The sequence below is a fragment of the Fukomys damarensis genome, unplaced genomic scaffold, assembly GCF_012274545.1.
Source record: "Fukomys damarensis isolate Sample0158 unplaced genomic scaffold, DMR_v1.0_HiC HiC_scaffold_32, whole genome shotgun sequence".
Lineage (NCBI taxonomy): Eukaryota > Metazoa > Chordata > Mammalia > Rodentia > Bathyergidae > Fukomys > Fukomys damarensis.
This window is the reverse complement of record NW_022900944.1, coordinates 49,079,869-49,102,266: the sequence shown is the minus strand read 5'-3', so window position 1 is coordinate 49,102,266 and position 22,398 is coordinate 49,079,869. Positions and strand designations below refer to the sequence as shown.

General features: G+C 43.4%; 1 protein-coding gene across 1 annotated transcript in view; it reads right to left on the bottom strand.

The window, feature by feature from the left end:
* Positions 1 to 22,398, bottom strand: part of LOC104864598 (AFG3-like protein 1) — a 34,002-nt gene that overhangs the window by 11,376 nt on the left and 228 nt on the right. Inside the window, exons 2-13 of the mRNA XM_010627635.3 lie at positions 22,344 to 22,396; positions 19,772 to 19,859; positions 12,366 to 12,434; positions 11,792 to 11,886; positions 10,746 to 10,895; positions 8,420 to 8,488; positions 7,781 to 7,905; positions 6,877 to 7,147; positions 3,522 to 3,659; positions 3,198 to 3,351; positions 2,461 to 2,568; positions 367 to 492 (exon numbers count right to left, since the gene is read on the bottom strand). Coding sequence (XP_010625937.1) covers positions 367 to 492; positions 2,461 to 2,568; positions 3,198 to 3,351; positions 3,522 to 3,659; positions 6,877 to 7,147; positions 7,781 to 7,905; positions 8,420 to 8,488; positions 10,746 to 10,895; positions 11,792 to 11,886; positions 12,366 to 12,434; positions 19,772 to 19,859; positions 22,344 to 22,396 — 1,446 coding nt within the window. The remainder of the gene's footprint in view (positions 1 to 366; positions 493 to 2,460; positions 2,569 to 3,197; positions 3,352 to 3,521; positions 3,660 to 6,876; positions 7,148 to 7,780; positions 7,906 to 8,419; positions 8,489 to 10,745; positions 10,896 to 11,791; positions 11,887 to 12,365; positions 12,435 to 19,771; positions 19,860 to 22,343; positions 22,397 to 22,398) is intronic.

Below are 22,398 nucleotides of genomic sequence, written 5' to 3'. Positions count from 1 at the left end.
AAAAAAAAAAAAAAAACAGCAAAAAGGAAAGGAACTGCCCCAATTTGGAGCACAAGTCCAAGACCAAAGTATAACATGACTCACCTCAAGCATCTTCCTTGGACATGACTTTAGTCCTGTGCAATAAAAACTTATTAAGCCAAAAAAGAACTAAAATACTCATTCAAAGAACAAATAAATAAAATATTAATTCAAATGCTACAATAGGCTTTGGAGCTAAGATCTCGGAGGCCACTGAAATATCCCAACAGGTTCAAAGTTACAGGAACTGGGTAAGCACTGGGCAGGCACAACAGGCACCTGCCAGTTACTAGTGACAGGATGCCTCAGTTCCGCCCAAGCTGAATAGCACAGCGAAACACTCACCAGTGAAGCCTGAGGTAAGAGCTGCCAGCTTCCGTGCCAGGGTGTCCTTACTGAGGCTTTCAGCCAACTTGAGTGGACGCAGATGGACTTTGAAGATGGAGGACCTGCCTTTGATGTCAGGGGGACCTGACAGAGCCAGAGAGAGACACCTCTTCTGAGTTCCATGGGCCTTCAGAACTGGACCCACACAGCCACTTCCCACAGACACAAGGACAGTCTGGAGAAGCCAGGATGCGATGGAGCAAACAGGCCAAAGTGCACATGCGTGGGGCTCTGCAGCACACAGGAACACCACTTTAACACCTGGCCCAGGAACAGATGACCTGACAGCAGATAAAACAAGCACAATGCAGAGAAGTAGGGGGCAGCCACACAGGACAATTATGCTTTGTTGAAGAAGACAAAGATGGTTGACCAGGCCGGGTGTGGTAGCACACGCCTGTAATCCCAGCACTTGGGAGGCTGAGGCAGGAGGATCACTGTGAGTTCGAGACCAGCCTGGACTACATAGTGAGTTCCAGGTCAGTCTCAACTACATAGTGAGACCCTGTCTCAAAACAAACAAAAACAAAACAAAAATCAAACAAACAAAGATGGTTGACCATTGTGAAGGGGAAAGGTTAAGTTTTTATTCTATTAACTATCAAGTCACTACGACACTGTCTGAAAGCAGACACTTGAGGACACCGTTTCATATCCCTGTCACTGTACATGCTGCAGTGATATGCTGATGGCCCTAACTATATCCCTTATTCTCACAAGTGGACTGCCAGAAGATGAGGCCCAGCAACAACATGGGATACGAGAGTCCACATTTTCAAAAAGTTACACTCATTACTTCAATACACTTCTCAGGTGACGAATTAGAAACAGCAAAAAATATATGACAAAATGTTCAACATCACTGGTCATGTGTGAAATGCAGATTAAAGCAATGCTGAGATTCCATCTCACTCCAGGAAGAATGGCTTCTACCAAGAAACTGAGGACCAGGGATTTCGCTCAGTGGTACCTGCCTCGCAAGAACAAAGTCCCAAGTTCAATTGCCGTACCAAAAAAAACCCCAAATAAAACAAAGAAAGAAATCAACCAATAACAAATGCTGGAGGGGCTGTGGGGAAAAAGGAACCCTTTTCCACTGCAGGTGAGAGTGTAGACTGGTGCAACTCTTGCAGAAATCAGTGTGGAGATTTCTCAAAAAATTGAAACCAGAGGTTCCACTTGACCCAGCTATACCTCTTTTTGGTATCTTCCCAAAAGAATTAAAGAGCATCACAAAAAAAAAAAAAAAAAAAAAAAAAAAAAAAAAAAAAAAAAAAAAAAAAAGAATTAAAAGCATCGCACCCCAGCAACACATGCATACCTATGTTTATAACAATGTGTAATAGCCGGGCATGGTAGTGCATACCTATAATCCCAGCACTCGGGAGGCTGAGGCAGGAAGATCACTGTGAGTTTGAGACCAGCCTGGGCTACATAGTGAGTTCCAGGTCAGTCTCAACTACATAGTGAGACCCTGTCTCAAAAACAACAACAAAACAAAACAAAAAAATGTGTAATAGCTAAGTCTTAGAAACAGCCCAAATGCCCATCAACTGATGAGTGGATAAAGAAGATGCGTTTTTGTTTTTTTTTGTTTTTTTTTAACAATGGAATACTATTCTGCCATAAAAAGATGAGCTTCAGGCATTTATAGCTAAATGGATGGACCTTGAGACCATACTCTTAAATGAAATAAATCACACACACATGTTTAAATACATTGTTTCCCTGGCTTGAGAAACTGAAAGTGGAATAAGGACTGAGATGTACAATGGATGCTGGGAAATGTGAAGAAAATGTTCAAATGTGGAGGGGAACAGGGAGGAGTGAGGGAGAAAAGAAGGGACAAGAAAAGAAGTGAAAATAAAAGGAAAAAATGGAAACAAAGCTTTTGTACACGGGGGGAGGGGGTTTGAGGAGGGGAGTGGGATAAAATATGTTTCCAAAAACATTAATTTAAAACCACCTCCAAACATACAGTGAACGAACTAAATGAACTTTAGCCCCACAGGCCAAGGCCCAGACCCAAGCATGTGAATCATGTGCACTCACCAATATAAATCTGGCGGTCAAAGCGGCCAGGGCGCATCAGGGCTGGGTCGAGGATGTCAGGGCGGTTAGTGCCTGCCAGCACCACTACATTAGTGGTGGAGTTGAATCCTGGATGCAAGAGAAGCAAGTGATCCAAAGGAAGGCATAGGCAGCACACCCAGTGTTCTTCAGCTCAGCCCACACTGGCTGTACTTCCCTCTGCTCACTGCACACGACTCCAGGGACTGAGAGTCCAGAATGAGCCCTGCCCAGCTGTCCCAGCTTAGGCTGGCTCTGAAGAACACCTGCTGACTCTTCCCAGGAGGGACCATTCAAAAAGGCTCCAATTTCTCAGGACTCACTATTCCCCCACCCCACCTGAGTCTCTAACGACAAGAAACCAGACAGCTCTAGAAGGAACATTCCTCTGTCACTCCATCCTATGTCTCTATGAAGGGACTGACACTTACATCCTAGTTTATCTCCCAGAGAAGCAGTATCCCTCACCCCTGCTAATCTCCTCCTGATAGAGGGCAGGGGGATGACGCTACTTCATCCTACTGCTCAGTAGGTGTACCAAGTGGACAGAATACTGCTTTCTCCACCGTGTCTGCCTGAGAGCAACCTCCTTTATGGGCTGAACAAATTCTGTTCCAAGGGACATCTTCACAGGAACAAAAGGGTAGGAAGGTCATGTGATTTTCTGCTGAGACACCACAGGTGGTGCTGACCACTCAGGCCCATGCCATTCCACTCACCATCCATCTCCACAAGCATCTGGTTCAGGGTGTTCTCCTGCTCACTCTGACCCCCAAGGTGCCCTCGGCCTCGCTTCCGGCCAATGGCATCAATCTCATCAATGAATAAGATACAAGGAGCGTTTTTCCTGGCCATTGCAAACATGTCACGGACCTGGAACAGGAATCCATAGTCTTTGTTATTCACACACATACCTCATTCCTAACCTTCTCCTTGGTGCTTATCATCTCGAGGGTGGGGCACACTCTGGACTCACACCAGAATCCCACACAAAGCACATGGCTACCCATTCTTAAACCGCAAGTGGGCACCCACACACCTACCCTTGCTGGCCCAACACCAACAAACATTTCCAGGAATTCTGACCCATTCACAGTGATGAAGGGCACACTGGCCTCCCCTGCAGTTGCTTTGGCAAGAAGCGTTTTGCCAGTACCAGGTGGACCAGTGAGTATGGCTCCCTATAACAGAAGGAGAGAGACAATTGGCACCCAAGTTCCAATTTCCACCTAGAAATTGGTCTTCTACACAGGTGACTCATCGAATTGACTAACAATCTCATCAAACACCAATCTTAAAGCCTATGGGTATTTATTTTAAATCTTTTTTGCTTATAAAATTACTACATACACACCACTCACCAGTTCACATATTGTAGACATGACACAGAAAACTGCAAGGTGAAACTTAAAAGAGGTGCTATGGGCTGTTCCATTTCTAGTTAAGGGTGCTGGGTTGATTTCAGATCATCTTAAAGCAGATCATAACTTTAAGAACAAATTTCAGATAAAAATGAGGAACAGGGCTAGACATGATGGCACAGGACTGTAACCCCAGAACTCCGAAGGCTGAGTCAGGAGGACTCCCTTCAGTTCAGGGCCAGCCTGGGCTACATAGTAAGTCCAAGGCCAGCCTGAACCACACAGAGATATCCTGTCTCAAAAAAAGGAAGTGAGGAAACAGACCACAAAACTCAAGACCACATGGTGCTGGAGTTCCACATGGGGAGGCCACACATGGTCATACAGTGTCCTTCTCCATACGTGGCTGTGGGATTTATACATCTCGCCCATGATACTGATGGCGTTAACACTCCCTAGAATGTGACGGTCTCAGGCGCCATCCTCGATAGTATGAGGACACTACAACAGAAAAGCAGCCAACTATACAACATGTCAGTGGTATATTTGAGAAGCATACCTGCTATGAACGCACAGCCAATTCTCTGTGTGGGGTGGAAGGGTGTTAATGGGGATGGGAACCAGGGTTTGTGCCTTCCAGGCAAATGTTCTACCACTGAGCTACACCTCCAGCCCCCCACTCTCCTTTTTTAAAATTTACTTTGAGATGAGGTCTCCCTAAGCTGCCTAGGCTGACCTCAAACTTGTGATCTTCCTGTCTCAGCCTCCCCAATAGCTGAGCTGACAGGTATGCATCACTGTGCCCAAATACAGCCAATTCTTCCTAACAAACTCCCAGAGGAGAGGAAGCAGTAATTTTGAGAAATCAGAATACTTCATACCCAGGAGGGGCTAGAAAGTCAGGTAGGCCCCAACTAACTCTTCTGACAGCCACATAACAGCAGGGAGCCTGTAATACAACACACAGGCTGAGAAAGGACCCTGCTTTCGGGAAACCAGACTGCTTGATGAAGAAGGGCTAACACTTCACTGAGATTCTCTTCTTGGTAACTAATGGTTCCACCCACTCCCCTGTTACAGGCATTTACCCCAGTAAATACAATCAACCAAAAGAAACTGGGAAAGCATTTGTGAGAAGCATCCACTCCAATGCCTGGCTACCAACAGAGGCGTACAACAGCTGGTGGCTGCTGGCAAAGCCCCACAAGGGTCACTCATTCACACGCTTGCCAACCCATAGAATAGACACATCCAGCCTCCTGTTCTGCTCCTCCTGATTCACACTGGTTGCTAAGCCTTTCTATGTTTTTCAGAACAAACTGTCCAGCAGTACCCAACTTGTAGGGAGGACGTGGGAAAGGTCAAGTCTACTGCAAGGGACAGGATGCCATATAAGCATGGTCACTACTACAACTGTTTAATCTGGTCCAGAGTAAAAAAAATGACTTAAAATGCCTATAACCCTATATGGGAAAAGAATCCATGGCTTCTGTCAAGCCTTTAAAGGGTCTATAACTGAGCTGGGGATTTAGCTCAGTGGTGCCGCTTCCTGCCTTGCAAGTGCAAGGTTCCAAGTTCAATTACCAGTACCAAAGGTGGGGGGGTACCATGGCTTCTGCACCCTTTGGGAACACCCCAACACACACACCAATCCCCTGTAGTTTCCTTTTCTGCCAAGAGGTCAGAGGCTTTTCAAGGAGCAGCTATTATTTAATCTAAAACCTGTTCGTTTGAGTTGTACTTGTTTTAATTATGGATGTGAGGGCTGGGGATGTACCTCAGTGGGATAGTGCTTGTCTAACATGCACAAGGCCCTGGGTTCAATTTCCAGTATCAAAACCAAAAAGTAATGACATTACATAAACTCATAAAACAGGAGCTAGAAATGCTTCTCTAAAAACTGAGGTGAAACCTAGTGAAGCCAGGTGCGATGGTGCATACCTACAATGTTAGCTCTCTAGGAGGCTAAGGCACAGGGATGCAAGTTGAAAACCAGTCTAGATAACTTAATGAGAACCTGTCCCAAAATAAAAAGGTGTGGGGACAGACCTCAGCACTCCCTGAGTTCAACCCCCAGGAGTGTTAGAAACAACAACAAGTAAGTTTAAAGCTCTAGATAGTAAAAGAATGAAAGCAAAATGTCTTCTAAAATGTTGCTGAGGCTGCCACAGGCCGCATGAAGAAGAGCTGGCAAGGCACCCAGCTCCTCAGCTTTGGCAGTGACAGCAGTGGCTGACACACTGACCATGAACCAGCAGAAGTTTCTGTGATATATGGAAGCTGTGATGCTTTGGGAAACTAGAATCCTCAAAATACTGTGGCTCTGCAAAACAATGAGACAGATGAAAGCATGCTATGGAAAGCAAACATCGTACCCACTAGAGGAATATCAGTTCAGTATTGCTACTTCAAAGGGCACGTTTCAGAACCAAAGAAGTCCTGTAATCCCAGCACTCAGGAGGCTGAGGCAGGAAGATTGCCACGAGTTCCAGGCCAGCTTGGGCTACATACTGAGACCCTGTCTCAAAAAAACAACAACGAAAAAGTTAAATTAAATGAGATTTTCGTGATTTAAAAAATGCTGTCAAGTATGTGGGAAAACTACAAAAGACTATCTCAAACTACTTCTAAATTCTTGCCTCACTTTAGAAAAATCTGTGGATATGTGGTTCATATACGACATTTAAAAAAGAATTCTTATAACTGAAAACAAAGATTGGCTCCTAGTGGAGAGCAATAAAGGAAAGTACATTTGTGCTTTGAGTTAAAAATAAACTTCACGTAGGTATCCATTGTTCCTATGCCCACATTTTAGAGATTTAAATTTCATAGGATTTTTAAGAACTGTGGTCTCAAATCCATCAGATTAAGAAGATTTTTACTGTTCTATTCTGAAAATGTTATTTTCATCCTCTACTATGATTAATAAAATACACAGGGCAAAAACTAATTTGTTGAATATCTGTCCCCCCTGAGCCACAGTAGTCATTAGCCTTGCCTTGAAGCTCAGAGCACTGCTGTTTTCTGAAATCAATACCTTTGGGATTTTGGCTCCTAAGTCCTGATACTGCTTGGGGTTCTTCAGGAAATTCACAAACTCCATGATTTCCAATTTGGCTTCTTCACAGCCAGCTACGTCTGCAAATCGCACATCAATGTTGTTCTTTAGGATCCTGGCTGTTGTCTCACCAATACTGAAGAGGCCTCCTCCTCGCCCACTGCGTCTGGCCCCCATTGGGCCTCTCCTCACAGCATAGAGAAGGATGCCAACCAGGAGAAGGGTGGGCACCAGGCTTCGCAGGAAAGAGCTAGAAAACCAAGAGAACTACTTTCCAATATTCACTCCAGAGAAAGGTCAGAACACCACTTTCAGTCAGGAAGAGCAGATAGCTCTAGAGCTTGTGCTGCCCAAAGGGGCAGTTTCTTCCTAAACTGTGTCCACATCAGTCCATGGGTTCAGCCTTCCCCACCCAACCCACCGTGCAGAAGGCCTGGTGGGACAGGGAAGGCAGTGGATGCCACAGCCTTGGGTGCCGCTGTCACACACCTTCCTCAGCGGCCCACAGACCTGCACAGCCCGCTGGTGCTAACAGCACCCATCCTGTCCTTGCACAGTCTCTTTTTCTTTCCTATATTCAATGATGCATCTCTTCCTCTTTTATCTATATTTTACTTTTTCACTTATAAATAAACAAAAAATGAGTGAGAGTTCTTGTGCCCTCCAGAGGCCAGCCTGGACAATACAGCAAGAGCCCATTTCAAAAAAGAAAGAAAAGATTAAATACATATTGCTTCATTACAGGAAGTATATAAATTTCAGCAGATGCCTGTAACATGCCTGAAAAGATGCATACTCCAAAACAGGTTACATGCTGAACTTTGGTGTTCACAACCAGAAGCCCTGACTAGTTTTGCATCATCCACCTCATCCCACAACTCACCCATCACTCTCAGTGGTGTAGACCACTGCAGCTTGGTTAGTGGGTTCGATCCCCAGCTCCCACTGAGCAGACTCCAGGTTGCGCTCAAAGGCATCAACACTGCCGATGTTGAACCACACGAACTTCTGCAGAGACCGAGAGCACAGATGGGCTGCAGCACAGAGTCCCACAAAAGCACACCCCTACGCACACCCACAGCCTCCATGCTCATTCACCAGCTCCTCTCTTAGCACAGTTCCTTCTCTTAGTCTTCATCACACACCTGGGCCAATCCTAAGGCTGGCTCCAAGGGTAACTGCAAACAGTAGAAACTCCTTTGTTCTAGTCCCACAAAACTGCATACTTTAAGTTCTAGACAAAAGTACATAAAATGCTGCAAACACCTGCCAAAGTTTGCCTCAGTCCTTTAGTCTTTGTATTTTCATTCTTCTCCTAAACCTTGTCCAGTGTTCTCACACACTGCCCGACAAAACTGAATCACAGTTAATAGTTTTATAAGAGCACCTATCCTACCTGAAAGACATGGTTACAAATATAAGATATGAGATAACCTCACAGTAACAGACTGATGGACACAGGCAGAGGTATTATACATGTTCCATTACAAAAAAAGGCTGGGTCTGGAATCCTAGGCCTCACCTCAGAAGAGGTCCCCGGGGCAGGAATAACCCGCACAAACTGTTTGTTCACAACTTCTAGCCGGTCCACCTAGGAGAAAGGGAAAAATATACAGAAGAGATAAGGCAGAAAGTAGGACACTCAAGCAAACCATGGACAGTGTAACAGGCTCCTATACCTGTGACCATATGCACTCTGCAGACCAAGTCCAAGTTCTGTTTTCCTACTAATTCAGATACTTCACCTGGGGCACAACTCTATTTCCATTTTAATAAACAGGAACCAAGGAATAAACTGAAAAAGAGTTTTTTGAGGGATCTGTTGTTTTTTTTTTTTTTTTTTTTTTTTTTTTTCTTGAGACAGGGTCTTGCTACACAGTTCAGGCTGGTCTTGAATTCACAGAGATCCTTCTTCCATAGTCTCCCAAACAATACTATCACAGGCATGCACCACCACACCTAGCTAAGAAGTCTCTAAATTTGGTACATCTGAGCATCAACATCCCAGACTGGCTTAAAAACTCAAAAAGGTCACAAACAAGTTTTACACTGACAGTAGAGCAAAGATAAATACACAGGTGATTCAGAAATATTTTTTTCATCTAGCTGCAGGTATAAGACAACAAGAGCAAGGCTGGGGATTTGGCTCAGTGGTTCTGCTGCCTGCCTCAAAAGCACAAAGGCCAAAATTCCACCCCCCCCTACCAAAACAAAAAAACGAAAGAAAGAATGATAAAAACGAAGCCCTGAAGGTTCATGAGCTGTCATGACCAGCAGACAAAGCAACGTAGAGAATAAGAGAAGCAGTGTAGAAAAGACTCTTGAGGGTACAATGACCATACTGTTGTTTCTTCTATTTCATCAGAGAATCATTTTTTATTTGTCTGTTTGTTTTTGGTGAGACAGGGTCTCACTATGCAGTCTAGGCTGGCCCTGAACTCACTATATAGACTGGGTTGGCCTCAAAATCACTATAATCCTCTTGCATCAGCCTCCCAAGTTTTGGGATTACAGGTATGCACTACCATACCTGGTTCTCATCACAGAATCATACTTTTGTTTTTCAATACAGGAAATTAAACCCAAGGAGCTCCACCACTGAGCTACATCTTGAGCCTTTTTCATTTTTTATTGTGATATACAATCCTAATAAATAACCATGCCTCAGCCTCCCTCAATGCTGGAATTATAGGTGTGCATCACCATGACACATGAATCATGTGTTCATTAAGCAGGACTCTTCCAGCCATAACACCATCAGTATGCCAGCACTGGAAAAGACCTCAGAGAAGCTCTGGAATCCGTCCAGAACCCATGCACTGGAAGGCATCCTGAGCTCACCATCTCCACCTCCCCTCCTCTCTCCTGAACCTGCAGGTGGCAGACCCACAGCAAGTAAGGACTGCAGCAGCTCTGCCCCCCACTACTGTAAGGAAAGTTGCCAAGAGTCTCCCTGGTGATAGGCATGGCCCCGGTAGTCAGACAAAAACCCCTGGCCACAAACTCTGGAGGTAAACAAGAGATTCATAAAGACCTTATCACACAGAAGTGCATAATGCACATTACTTAGCAGAACATTTCCAAGGGCACCTGAGAGGCAACACGTCTTTTCAGTTTACACTGAAGCCTCAGCTGTCTTCACCCAGCCTCAGCATCTTGATGAACAAGCCTGACTCTCATGAAAGGTAAGAGAGGACTCCCCAGGCCACACGTTCTTCCATACAAAGCCCTAGACCCAGTTCAGCGTGGTGATGCATGCCCATAATCCCAGCACTTGGAAGGCTGAGGCAGGACAGTCATAAGATCAAGATCAGCCTGGGGCTGAGGATTTAGCTCATTGGTGCTGCACCCTGCCTTGCAAGTGCAAGGTCCAGAGTTTGATCCCCAGGACCACAAAAGTAACAACAAAAAAAAAAATCAGCCTGGGTTACATAGTATGTTCAAGGCCAGGATGGGTTACATGACAAGAACCTATGTCTAACAAACCAACAAACAAAGACCCCAAACTCCTGGCCAGCAATGCCCCAGGACACAGTATAAGAATCAGATATAAAATTGAAATTCAACAATCAATGGACAAACAAATAAGTCTCAGAGGCTTGAAAAACAGACCATGTTGTTAAAGCAGCCTCTACCCAGCCAGAAAGCAGGCCTAACACCTTTCTGTAGTTTCTAGAAAAGGAAAACTGCCTCTGGGCTTTGCCCTAAAGTACTCAAAACATCCACCACACAAAGCACTGAATCCCAGCCTGGAGCTCACATCCTCTTCCCTGCCCGGCTGAGCAGGCCTCCAGGGGCCCACACCAAAGCATGTTCATTCCCAGTAAATAAGCTAAGAGTTTGCTCACCAGGCCTCTGGCCAGGTAATACTGCACAAAGTGCTTCCAGGTGATTTCTTTTCCAGGATCTCGAAAATACAAGTAGAAAACTCCTACAGCAACGCCTGCTCCCAAAACGGCCAGATTTCGGAAATCCTTGTCATCCCAGGGAAACTCTCCCTGCGGAAAAAAAGAGAACATATTTCCCAGGTAAGTGAGGAGTTATTTTTTCTCCCTGCAGTGCTGGAGACCCAACCTGGGGCCTGCCCATGCTAAGTGAGTGCTGAGTTACACCCTCAGCCCTAGGGTGATTTATGAAAATATTTCTCTTTTCAGAAGTTATTAGAGTTGTCCAAACCATCCCCTCACAAATTACACAAAGGGCCCCAGGTGTGTCATGAAGCAGAACCATTCCTCTCTGGAGAAAAAAACTTTATACAGGCTGGAAGCACACATCGCACCTGCAGTCAAGCCCATGAGCAGCAGAAACCCATGAAGAGCTCTGCTCTAGAGCCATCATCTGGGTTCTCTTTTTTTCTAAGTCTTCAAAAATTCAAGCAGACAGGCAACACAGCTTAAGAATCTTGGAAGTAATTTGTGAGTTTGGCCCTGAGCAAGCAAAGATTGCTATGGCTTGAATATCACGAGAGAGCTTTAGCCTAGGGTGAAACTGGGGGGGGTGCTTTGGGAAACGGGGGCTCCACACTCAGAAATGGGATTCGTGTTTCCTTGTTAAAGGGCTTAAAAGTTAAAAAAAGGGAGGGAGGGCTTGAAGAAAAGAGCTGGTCTCTTCCACCATGCGAGGACACTCCACTTTCTCTCCGGAGGAAGCAGCACTCAAATGCCATGAAAGATGCCTTGGAAGCAGAGATCAAATGCTCACCTGACACTGGACCTTGCACTTTCCAGCCTGCATAACTGTGAGCACATGGTATTGATAAATTACTCAGGATAATGTATTTTGTCATAAGAGTAGAAATGGACTAAGACAAAGATCCCAGAACCTTAGCTCTGCAGGCACTACATCCTTTGGCAAATTGACAAGATGTTGGCCCACTCCTGAGATGCACACAAACCTTCTGTATCTGTTTCCACCAGGCAAAATTATCCCTCTTCCCTCCTCTCTTGCCTCCATCTTTTCCAGGCCCAGCATTCTTTGGTTCACCAGTTTCTAAGAAAAAACAAAGCTGAATTATGAGACATGGTAAAAATTTGTATAAATTTTAAGAATAAAACTTGAGTCTTCATAGAAGTATTCCACTTGTAACAAGGCACATTACCACAGATCCTGGTAAGCTTTTATGTATTTCTTCCCATTTCTTATTCATGAGTACCTAAAAAGGGGTCTTCACAGGAAAAGCATCTGATAATACTGACTCTGATCCCAAAACCCAATTCACATCACCAAACTGTGATATGATTAAAACATGATTCACTGAGAACTAGATCCAAAGAAACTGCAAAGGCACAGAAAGATGAAGACAAAAATAAAAGACAGAGTGACTAGGGAGCAAACGTCAGCACTCACAAATAAGCACCCAAAAGGAAAGGTCAACCTCACACATACAGGACCACATGCCTGTCACATCCTAGGAAGATTAACCCACAAACTAGTAAATACTTCAAAAATACTCAGATGTACAGCTTTACCTTTTTTTGGAGCTCTTGATTTGTCTGAGTCTGTGTTTTTTCCACTCCTCTTAAAGAATTTCTCAAACCCTTAGGGATAAAATGAAGAGGCTTTAAAGAAAAAAAATTATACTCAAAGAAACAATTCAACCAAAGCAAAATAAGAGACTTCTGAAGATGGGAGAGTAGTAAGCAGCAGAGAAAGAGCCTCTCCAAGGTTTGGTGTCCTGACACTGGAATATAATGGTGTGAGGAAGAGGAGAAGGAGGGAAGTGGGTCCCTGGGACCCAGGAAGGAGAACTGAAGTCCACAGGGAGAGTGAAGAAAAAGACATTAACAAAGAGGAAAGAGGTAGTAAGCAGCTCTCTCTCCCAGAGCCTGGACTCACAGCATGTGAATGACAGGCTGAACCTCCAGGCACAAGGTAACTGTTGGTGACGCCAGAGGCCTCCAGAGAGAAACTCATCAATGGAACAGAGCAGTGGATACAATGGACTCCAGTGGCTGGTGAGTTATCTGGGTTCAGAACTCACCCAAGAGAGGGGGAATCAGCCAATACCCATGTTAGAGAGGAGCCAATTGAGCTTGGAACTCAGAAGAGCCACACACAGGCCAACCCCATCTAGTAGTTCCTAGTGCTTTAGTGCAGGTGCTGAGTTCAAGTCAGCAGGAGGTCAGGGAGCAGAGTTCAAGTCAGCAGGAGGCACAAAGACTGTTGTAGGCTCAAGAAATCTGGTTCCAGACTCATATTCAGAAACCAGCCTGAATTTCAGAGGAACTAAAGGTGCAGGCTGACTGGGATTATCCATTACCATGTGAAGCTGTGGCTGGCTTGCTGGGATTAATCAATTTAACTCTGTACTCTGTTTGTCCATGTTGCCTACGAGTGACATCAGAGATACACCTTGAATTGGGATTTTATTTTCCTTTTTCTTCTTTTTTAATTTCTTCTTCTTTTTTCATTTCTTGTTTTCCTCCATTCTGGTTCTTTTTGTTTGTTTCTTCTTCTTTGAACATACTTTCTAGTTTTTTTGTTGTTCTGTTCTTGTTATTTTTTTCTTTTTCTCTTTCCCACCTGTCTTCTTCACCAGTTTCCTAAAGTTTGTCCTTCGGCCTTGCTTCTGATCTCTTCTTCTATTTGTTTTTTCTCCCCTAACCCTTTAAAATCTTCTCTCCTAAGGCTAAAATCACCATATTAAGGCCTTAATAATTACATACAATTTTATGATTTGTTCTAAATTTCATCCTATAACCACAAATCTAGTTCATATGGTTAAAGGTAGCAAATTAATGGTTACCACAGTCCATCATTTTCTAGGCTGTATTTGATATTATCATTATTGGTGACTGTACTATTTAGCCAAGGTGACATAATTGTGCTAATTATAGTTATGCATTTACATAAGCATGTTCTATGAGCTAGTATGTGGTCTATTTTGGAGACCATTCCATGTGCAGCTGAGAAGAATGTGTAGTATGGTGTCGCGGGGTGGAATACTCCAGGAGAATCCGATGATTTTCCTGGTATACCAAGACTGAGATTGCCCAAGGGTCTTTGTCAAAGAACTGGCAGCTGAGTCAAGTAGGCATAAACTTCTCATCCCCAGTAAATAGAAAAGGTAGGATCTAGCAACACATTAAAAACCAAAAGCCTGCTACACTTGGAAGACACTTGAGCAGTAGTCACTTCCTAAGGGCTCTGAATATTGGCAATAAATCTACTCACCATTAGCAATTTATAAGCATCAACCCAGGAATCAAATTTAAAAAAAAATATATATATAAGAGTAAACGCTTAAACCAGATGCAATGCCCAAGACTTTCAGCTCACCAGAGACAAACTCCAGGGGCAATGAGGCGGAATAATCCAAAAACCACCCACCTAGACTTTCTGAAATGGAAATAGCAGAAGTAACAAAGCAGATGAACAAGACTCTAGAAAAAAAATCAAAGCAGAAATAATTTCCCAGGTTAACTACAGAGATGGTGACCAGAATGAAAGACATACTTAGTGACTCTAGAGTAGATACAGATTTTAAAAATAGAGCAGCATGATGGGAACATGATGGGAACCATCAATACCCAGCACAGGAAAGAAATGGAAACCATGAACTCACAGCACAGAAAAGAAATGAAATCCATTTGAATCTGTTAGAGTCAAACAAGGGCCAGAGCTTTAGATCAGTAGGATCCTGAGTTCAATCCGTAGTACAAAGAGAGAGAGAGAGAGAGAGAGAGAGAGAAAGAGAGAGATTCAAACAAATATCCAGGAGATTAAAAACTCCATTGAGCTGGACTGGTGGCACACGCCTGTAAATCCAGGACTCGGGATGCTAAGGCAGGAGGATCATCATGAGTTCAAGGCCAACCTGGAATATATAGTTGAGTCCAAGGCCAGCCTGAACTACACAGTGAAACCTTGTCTCCAAAAACCAAAAAAAAAGGGGAGGCTGGGGATTTAGCTCAGTGGTGCCACCACTTGCAACTTGCAAATGGGAGGTCCTAAATTCAATCCCCAGTTCCAAAAAAAACAACAATAAAAAAAAACAGAAAACAAAAACAAACTCCATTGAAAGTACGTGCAGCAACATGAGCCAATATGAGGACAGAATATCAGATATAGAGGACAGGATTGTCGTCAGTGATCATGAAAAGAGAGAGACTTTTTAAAAATAGAAAGGGACCCTGAGAAATCAATCCAGCAGCTACTAGATGATACAAAGAAGAATAACATAAGATTGACTGGAGTCAAGCAGGAGACAGTGCAGATGACATAAAAAAAACATGTTCACAGAAGTAATGGCAGAAAGGCCAGAGATTTAGCTCAGTGACACCACATCTGCCTTGCCAGCACAAGGTCCTGAGTTCAATCCCCAGTACCAAAAAAAAAAAAAAAAAAAAAGTAATGGCAGAAAACATTCCAAATGGAAAAAGAATCTGACGTACAAATATCAAGATTCCAGAAACTCAACACAAGGAATGAGTATTAAAAGCTGTTAGAGAAAAGAAACCAATCACCTATAAAAGAAAGCCCATCAGAATCAGAGCAGACGTCTCAATACAAACTCTCAAGTCAAGGAGAGCTTGAAGTATTTCAAGCCCTAAAGGAAAAAAACCTTCAATTCAGACTGATGTGCCCTGAAAAAACTATCTTTCAAAACTGATGAAAAAATAAGATACTTCCATGACAAAGAACACGTGAAGAAATTCATAACCCCCAACCAGCACTTCAAATTGTTCTAAAGAATATTCTAGAAAAAGAAACAAGGATTACAACTCCATAAACCCCAACAGAATGAATCCACCAGGCAAGATAAGAAATTACACAGAAAAAGAAAGGATGCCAACAACAGGAAAATAACATGACAGTGATGAGACAATACATATCAGTTATAACCATCAATGTAAATGGTCTCAATTCACCAATCAAAAGAAACAGACTGGCAGAATGGATGAAGAAGCAAAATCCAGGGCCAGGGATGTAGCTCAGTGGTGCTGTGTCTGCCTGGCAAGTGCAGTCTTAAATTTGATTCCCCATACTGGAAAAAAATGATTAAGAAGCAAGATCTTGGGCCAGGGATTTAACTCAGTGGTGCCAGCGCCTACCTTACAAGTGCAAGTTCCTGAGTTCAATCCCTAGTACCCAAATAAAAGCAGCAACAGCAAGATCCAACAATATGCTGCATACAAGAAACACATTTAATTAAAAAACAAATTCACAGACTGAAAGTCAAAGGATGGAAAACAATATTCTATGTGGCAGGAACCCAGAAAAAATCAGGGGTAGTTATTCTATTTGCAGACAAAGTGGGTTTCAAGACAAGACTGATTAAGAGAGACAAAGAAGATCACTATATCCATTGAAAGGGAACAATCCAAGAGAAAGACATTACAATCATAAATATATATGCACCAAATACCAGTGCACACAACTATATAAAACAAATATTTACAGATATGAAAAAATCATACAATCACTAATACAGTTAATAATGGGGAACCTCAGTACCCCACTTTCACAAACAGGTCAACCAAATAAAAATTAACAATTAAGTATTAGAAAAATATTAAAAATATTAGAACTGACTCATACTTTTGAACATATGGACTTTTACTAGATGTCTACAAAGTGTTCCACCCCACAACACCAGAATATACATTCTTCTCAGCTGCACAGGGAATGGTCTCCAAAATAGACCACATAGTAGCTCACAGAAAATGATAAATGCAAAAGAACTGAAATTATTCCATGCATATTGTCAGATCACAGTACAATGAAACTGGAAATCAATAGCTAAGAACTTCATAAACACATGTAAATGAAATAACACCCTCCAGAACAACCAACCAATGGGTCACAGATGAAACTAACGAAGAAATCAGGGCCAGGGATTTAACTCTGTGGCACTGCACCTACCTCACAAGCCCAAGGTCATGAGTTTGATCCCCAGTTACAAAAAAAAAAAAAAAAAAAAAAAAAAAGGAAATCTGATAGTTTCTACAATTAAATGATAATGACAGTACAACATAGTGGAACTTGTAGGATGCAATGAAAGCAGTCTTACAAGGAAAATTTAGAGCAGTGAATAACCATATCAGGAAAACAGCAGGTTCAAATAACCTAATGCTGAAACCTCAAGTTTCTAGAAGAAGAAGAGTAAGTCAAGCCCAAAACTCATATGAGGGAGGGAATTATAAAAGTAAGAGGTAAAAGTAGAGGGCCAGAAAAAAAAAGGGTGGACAGCCAGGGATATAGCTCAGTGGCACCGCACGTGCCTTGCAAGTGCAAGGTCCTGAGTTCAATCCCCAGTACCAAAATGAAACAACCACCAAAAAATAAGAGTAGTGCCACGACCACTCCAGTGGAGTCTGCGTGACAATGCCGGCCACCTGGCAGAAACCAGACCCGAGGTATCGTCCCCATGGGGTTAAGCCTCCTGGAAGTCCTTGGCACACACCGCATGCAAAGTCAGCCGTGAAGAGAATAGCTGGCCTCTCTGCCTGCAGTTTGGGGACATTGGGTTCATTCATAATTCTGTTCTATTTTGTCTTTATTACTATTTGTTCATTATCTGTAGAATTGTATTCTGGGCCCAGGAAAGATCAGGAACAATTAGATGTTCCTAGATGGGGCGGTGGTGTTGGGGCACAAGAGGACGGGCGGCCAAAGTGCTGACCCTGAGCCCCGGACTGCGAAGTCCTGAAGGTGATCCTGAAGGTGACATGCTGAAGCCAGTCCTTTGTTTTACAAACTTCCCCTTCTGACTGCATATAGGTGTGGTCTTACCTTGACTTAGTGGTCTTAGCTTTTGTGATTGTATATAGGTGTGGTCTTACCTTGACCTTATGGTCTTAGCTTTTACAGTACTACTGTCTATCTTTCTCATGCCTGCTTGTGACTGAAATCACTCTTGAGGTGTGCCCTTGAAACTAGTATATATACACCTAGAGTTAGAAATAAAATTGCAGCAGCTACTACCTTCACTACTCAGTGCTGTGTGGTTTCTGACTGTCGCCGCCGAACCTGCTCCCACCTTTCTGAAGATCCCTGTTCTCCTTGTGAAATCCAGTCTTTGCTCCCCTACGGTCGGTAGCAGAGTAGAAATTAATGCAATGAAGACTAAAAAAATAAGGAAAGAAAGACTCTATGAAGGGGGTCGGGGATTTAGCTCAGGGGTTCCACTGCCTGCCTTGCAAGCACAAGGTCCCAAGTTCTATCCCCGGCACCCCCCGCAAAAAAACAAAAAACCCACCAATAAAGAAAAGCCCAGCACTGATGGATACACTGCTGAATTTTACAAGAAATTTAGAGAAGACCTACTTCTCAAACTCTTTCATGAAACTGAAAGGAAAGCAATACTCCCAAATTCATTCCTGGAAGCAAGCATTACCTGAATCCAAACCCAGAGGATATAACCAAAAAAGAGAAATATAGACCAATTTCCCTAATGAACATAGATGCAAAAATTCTCAATAAGATTCTGACAAACAGAATGCAGCAAATCATCAAGAAGGTTATATACACCATGACCAAGTTGGACTCATCCCAGGGATGCAGGGATGGTTCAACATACACAAATCAATAAATGTAACACACTTTAGGGCCAGGGATTTAGCTCAGTGGCACCACACCTGCCTCGCAAGCACAAGGTCCTGAGTTTGATCCCTAGTACCCCCGCCAAAAGTAATACACTTTATTAATAGAAACAAAGACAAAAACTATATGATCCTCTCAATAGATGCAGAAAAAGCATCTGACACCGGAGATTTGGAGATTTGTCAGTGGTTCCATCACCTGCCTTGTAAGCACAAGACCCCGAGTTCAATCCCCAGTACAAAAAAAAAAAAAAAGCATTTCACAAGGTCCAATATCCAATCATGACAAAAACCTTACAGAAAATTGGTATAGGTGATTTTTATCTCAATTTGATAAAAGCCATCTATGATGAACCAACAGCCTACATCACACTAAATGGGTAAAATCTGAGAGCTTTCACTCTAAAATCAGGAATAAGCACATTCCTGTAATTCCAGCACTTGGGAGGCAGAGAGGGAAGGATTATGTATGTCTAAAATGTACCAATAAGGGCCGGGAATTTAGCTCAGTGGTTCCACCACCAGCCTCATAAGCACAAGGTCCCCAGTTTGATCCTCGGTACCAAAAAAATAAATAAATAAAATAAAATGTACAAATAAGGACTGAGGATTTAGCTCAGCAGCACCACACTTGCCTGGCAAGTGCAAGGTCCTGAGTCCAATCTCACCAGACAAAAAAAAAAAAAAAAAAAAAAAACACACAAGTTCAAACCCCGCTTGTGGAATATAAAATGTACCAATAAATGTATTGCTATTTTTTAAAAAACAAAACAAAAGCAGAATAGAGAGAAAAGTCAGTTATTTTTCCTTTCTTCTTGACATAATCAACAAGCAACCCCAGGTCCCAATATTGGGATAAGTGCTGAGGAGTGTCTTCTACTACGTGGAGACACAGGTCTCCAGGCAGTTCAATGAGCACTGTCCCTGCACATAGAGTATAGGCTCAGTCCCACTGCCTATGATGAAGGGCTTCCAACAGATAATTGTTCTCCAAGCTAACTACAGTCTGCACATTATCTGTTTTACTTTTAAAACATGAGGCTCAGCTGGTCCTCAGAATCAGATATGCAAAAACAAAGGTTTGCTCCCCTATTTTCCAAAAGAACTCATCATTTTCCTTCTGAAAATTTATCTCTTGTCAGTCTCAGTGAGAGAACAAAATGATAAAAGCACGGAGAAACTGCTATAGTTTAGCACAATAGGAAAACTAGAAAAAAGGGAAGGGTCATCCTATATGTCATGTGGCTTGTCCACTGGTTATCACTATGGGAAACACTTCAAGGAAGCTACGCACCTCATACTGCTAATGACAGTAGAGAGAAGACAGGTACCTTTGGGTGATTTTGAACACAGCCGTTGGGAAAATGACGTCAGTCTCCCCCGCAGAGACAGTTGCTGAAAGTGGACTCCCTGGAGGCACTGAAGTAGGAGAGAAAGGATTATTCGATGAGCTCCTTCTGCAATACACGCAATATTTTCTACCAGTGCCCACCACAACAAGCTGAAAGGGATAGAATGTGGGCTAGGGTATAAACTCACTGCCCTTATTCATCTGCTTAAATATCCCATTAAAAATATGGTTCATGGCCGGGCGTGATGGCGCACACCTGTAATCTCAGCACTTGGGAGGCTGAGGCAGGAGGACTGCTGTGAGTTCGAGACCAGCCAGAGCTACATAGTGAGACCTGTCTCAAAAAAATTGGTTCATGGAGCCAGGGATTTAGCTCAGTGGCACTGTGATTGCCTCACAAGAACAAGGTCCTGAGTTTGATCCCCGGTACAAAAAAAAAAAACAAAGGTGAGGTCTCTATATAGTTCAGACTGGTCATGAACACTACATGATTCTCTTGCCTCAGCTTCCTGCATCCTGGGGTTACAGGTATGTGCTACATGCCCAGCAAAAATACCAGCTTTTTACCATACACAGCTAACTTTACTTATCACATGATCAAGAATACAACTAAAAGAGCCGGGCATGGTGGCGCACACCTGTAATCCCAGCATTCTGAAGGCTGAGGTAGGAGGATCACTATGAGTTCGAGACCAGCCTGGGCTACATAGTGAGTTCCAGGTCAGTCTCAAATACATAGTGAGACCCTGTCTCAAAAAACAAAAAAAAAGAATACAACTAAAAACAGTTTGTTTACTATTCAGGGTCAAAAGCCATTACAACCAAATCTACAATAAAGTGGCAATATTTTTTTAAAAGTCTAAGCACTGTCAATAATCCAATTTTAACTGTATTAACAAAATCCCAATGTAACCAAAGTATATGGTTTGTCTCCACTATTTTATTATGATGAGCTGGACCTGCAGGTGATAACACCTGTGTTATTTCAGCTTGTGGACATTTAGGATGAGGCAAGTTCTATAGGCTATTACCCCAACATAAACCCGTTTCCTAATTACTGCTAATTAAATTATTCCAATATCCCCTTCAAAAGACACAGTGGACTAAAATGTAAGGTAAGCCACAAGGAACATGTTAAAATAAGGGGATGAGTTGGGTGTAGCGGTGGTGCACACCTATAATCCCAGCAATTAGGAGGCTGAGGCAGGATTGCTATGAGTTTGAGGCCAGTTTGAGCTACATAGTGAGTTCAAGGCCAGCCCAAACTACATAGTGACAGCCATTCTCAAAAAAAAATCATGTATTAAGCCAGGCATGGTGGCACATGCCGGTAATCCCAGCACTTCAGAGGCTGAGGCAGAAGGATCACAATGAGTCTGAGGCCAGCCTGAACTATACAACAAGACCTGTCTCAAAAAACTAACGGGGCAAGGCCCCGAGGGCGGGGCGGGAGGGGGTCACACTAAAAAAATAGAATCAAGAGAATCCAAACAAACTCAGAAAGGAAACGCTGGCAGCAATGGTGATGACACTACACCACCAAACATAAAGGTTGTAAGGTGAACAAGGACTTCTGAATTGTGAGTTAATCCACCTGTTGCATTTTATTATCCCAGTGCCGATGGGACAATACCTGACCAAACCCCTACGACCTTATGTAGCTCAGCGATCCCTGCGTTCAATCCCCAGTACCACAAAAACACTGAGGTCCACAACACTTCAGAGATCCAAGAGACATCTGTGCTATATAAACCTGTACATATTAACTTCACTTATGTTCAACATGTTAATAACAGCCCTGTGATACTGACGTGCAATATGCACACAAGTAATACTTACGTACATTTTCCATAATGAATAGAGGTGAAAATTTATTCCTGAGGATAAGAAACTCATGGAATCTTTCTTCCTATTTTACTCACTATGGTCTGAAAATCTATGTAAGTGTGTCACAGCAAAATTTAATGTGACTGTCCAATGGAAACTAAAGCAACCTTAAAATTTTGGGCTATCCCATGCTTTTTCCTTTCCACAAATAAGGTTAAGGCAATACCTACCTACTGGCTGCACCAAGCCCTCAAGCGATAGCTGTCACCAAAGCATTACAGTTGGGTTCAACAAATGTTCGCTGACTAAAGAATACCCTAACAGTACACAAAACTCTTTCTCATCCACCACCAAATCAGGCGGTAAAAGCAACTCTGTCCGGTAAAGAGACGTTATTGCCACTGGGCTTTGGAAGACCGCAGAGCTCGAAGTCGGAACAAGCACCAAAGCAAATTCCTCCACGCCTGGCACTGCAGAGCTGAACGAGGAGGCTAAAAGTCTACTCAGTTCTGGAGAATGTGAAGATGGACCACGGAGCGCGGGAAGGTGCGTGGTTGCAAGGTGCGAACTACCCCCGCGGTACTAGGAAGGAGCCCAGATCCTCCAGGAGGAAGCGGGCTCTATGGCCCTCACCCCCGACGCAGACTGCGGCGCAGACTAATTGCGTCACAGCGACAACGCGTACAGCCCCGCCCAGAACCAGAGAGCAGTACCTCTCTCCTCACCTGCCGGGCGGTCCCGAGGATCCTCACACCGGTTCCGACTGTTCCGCCGCCTCCT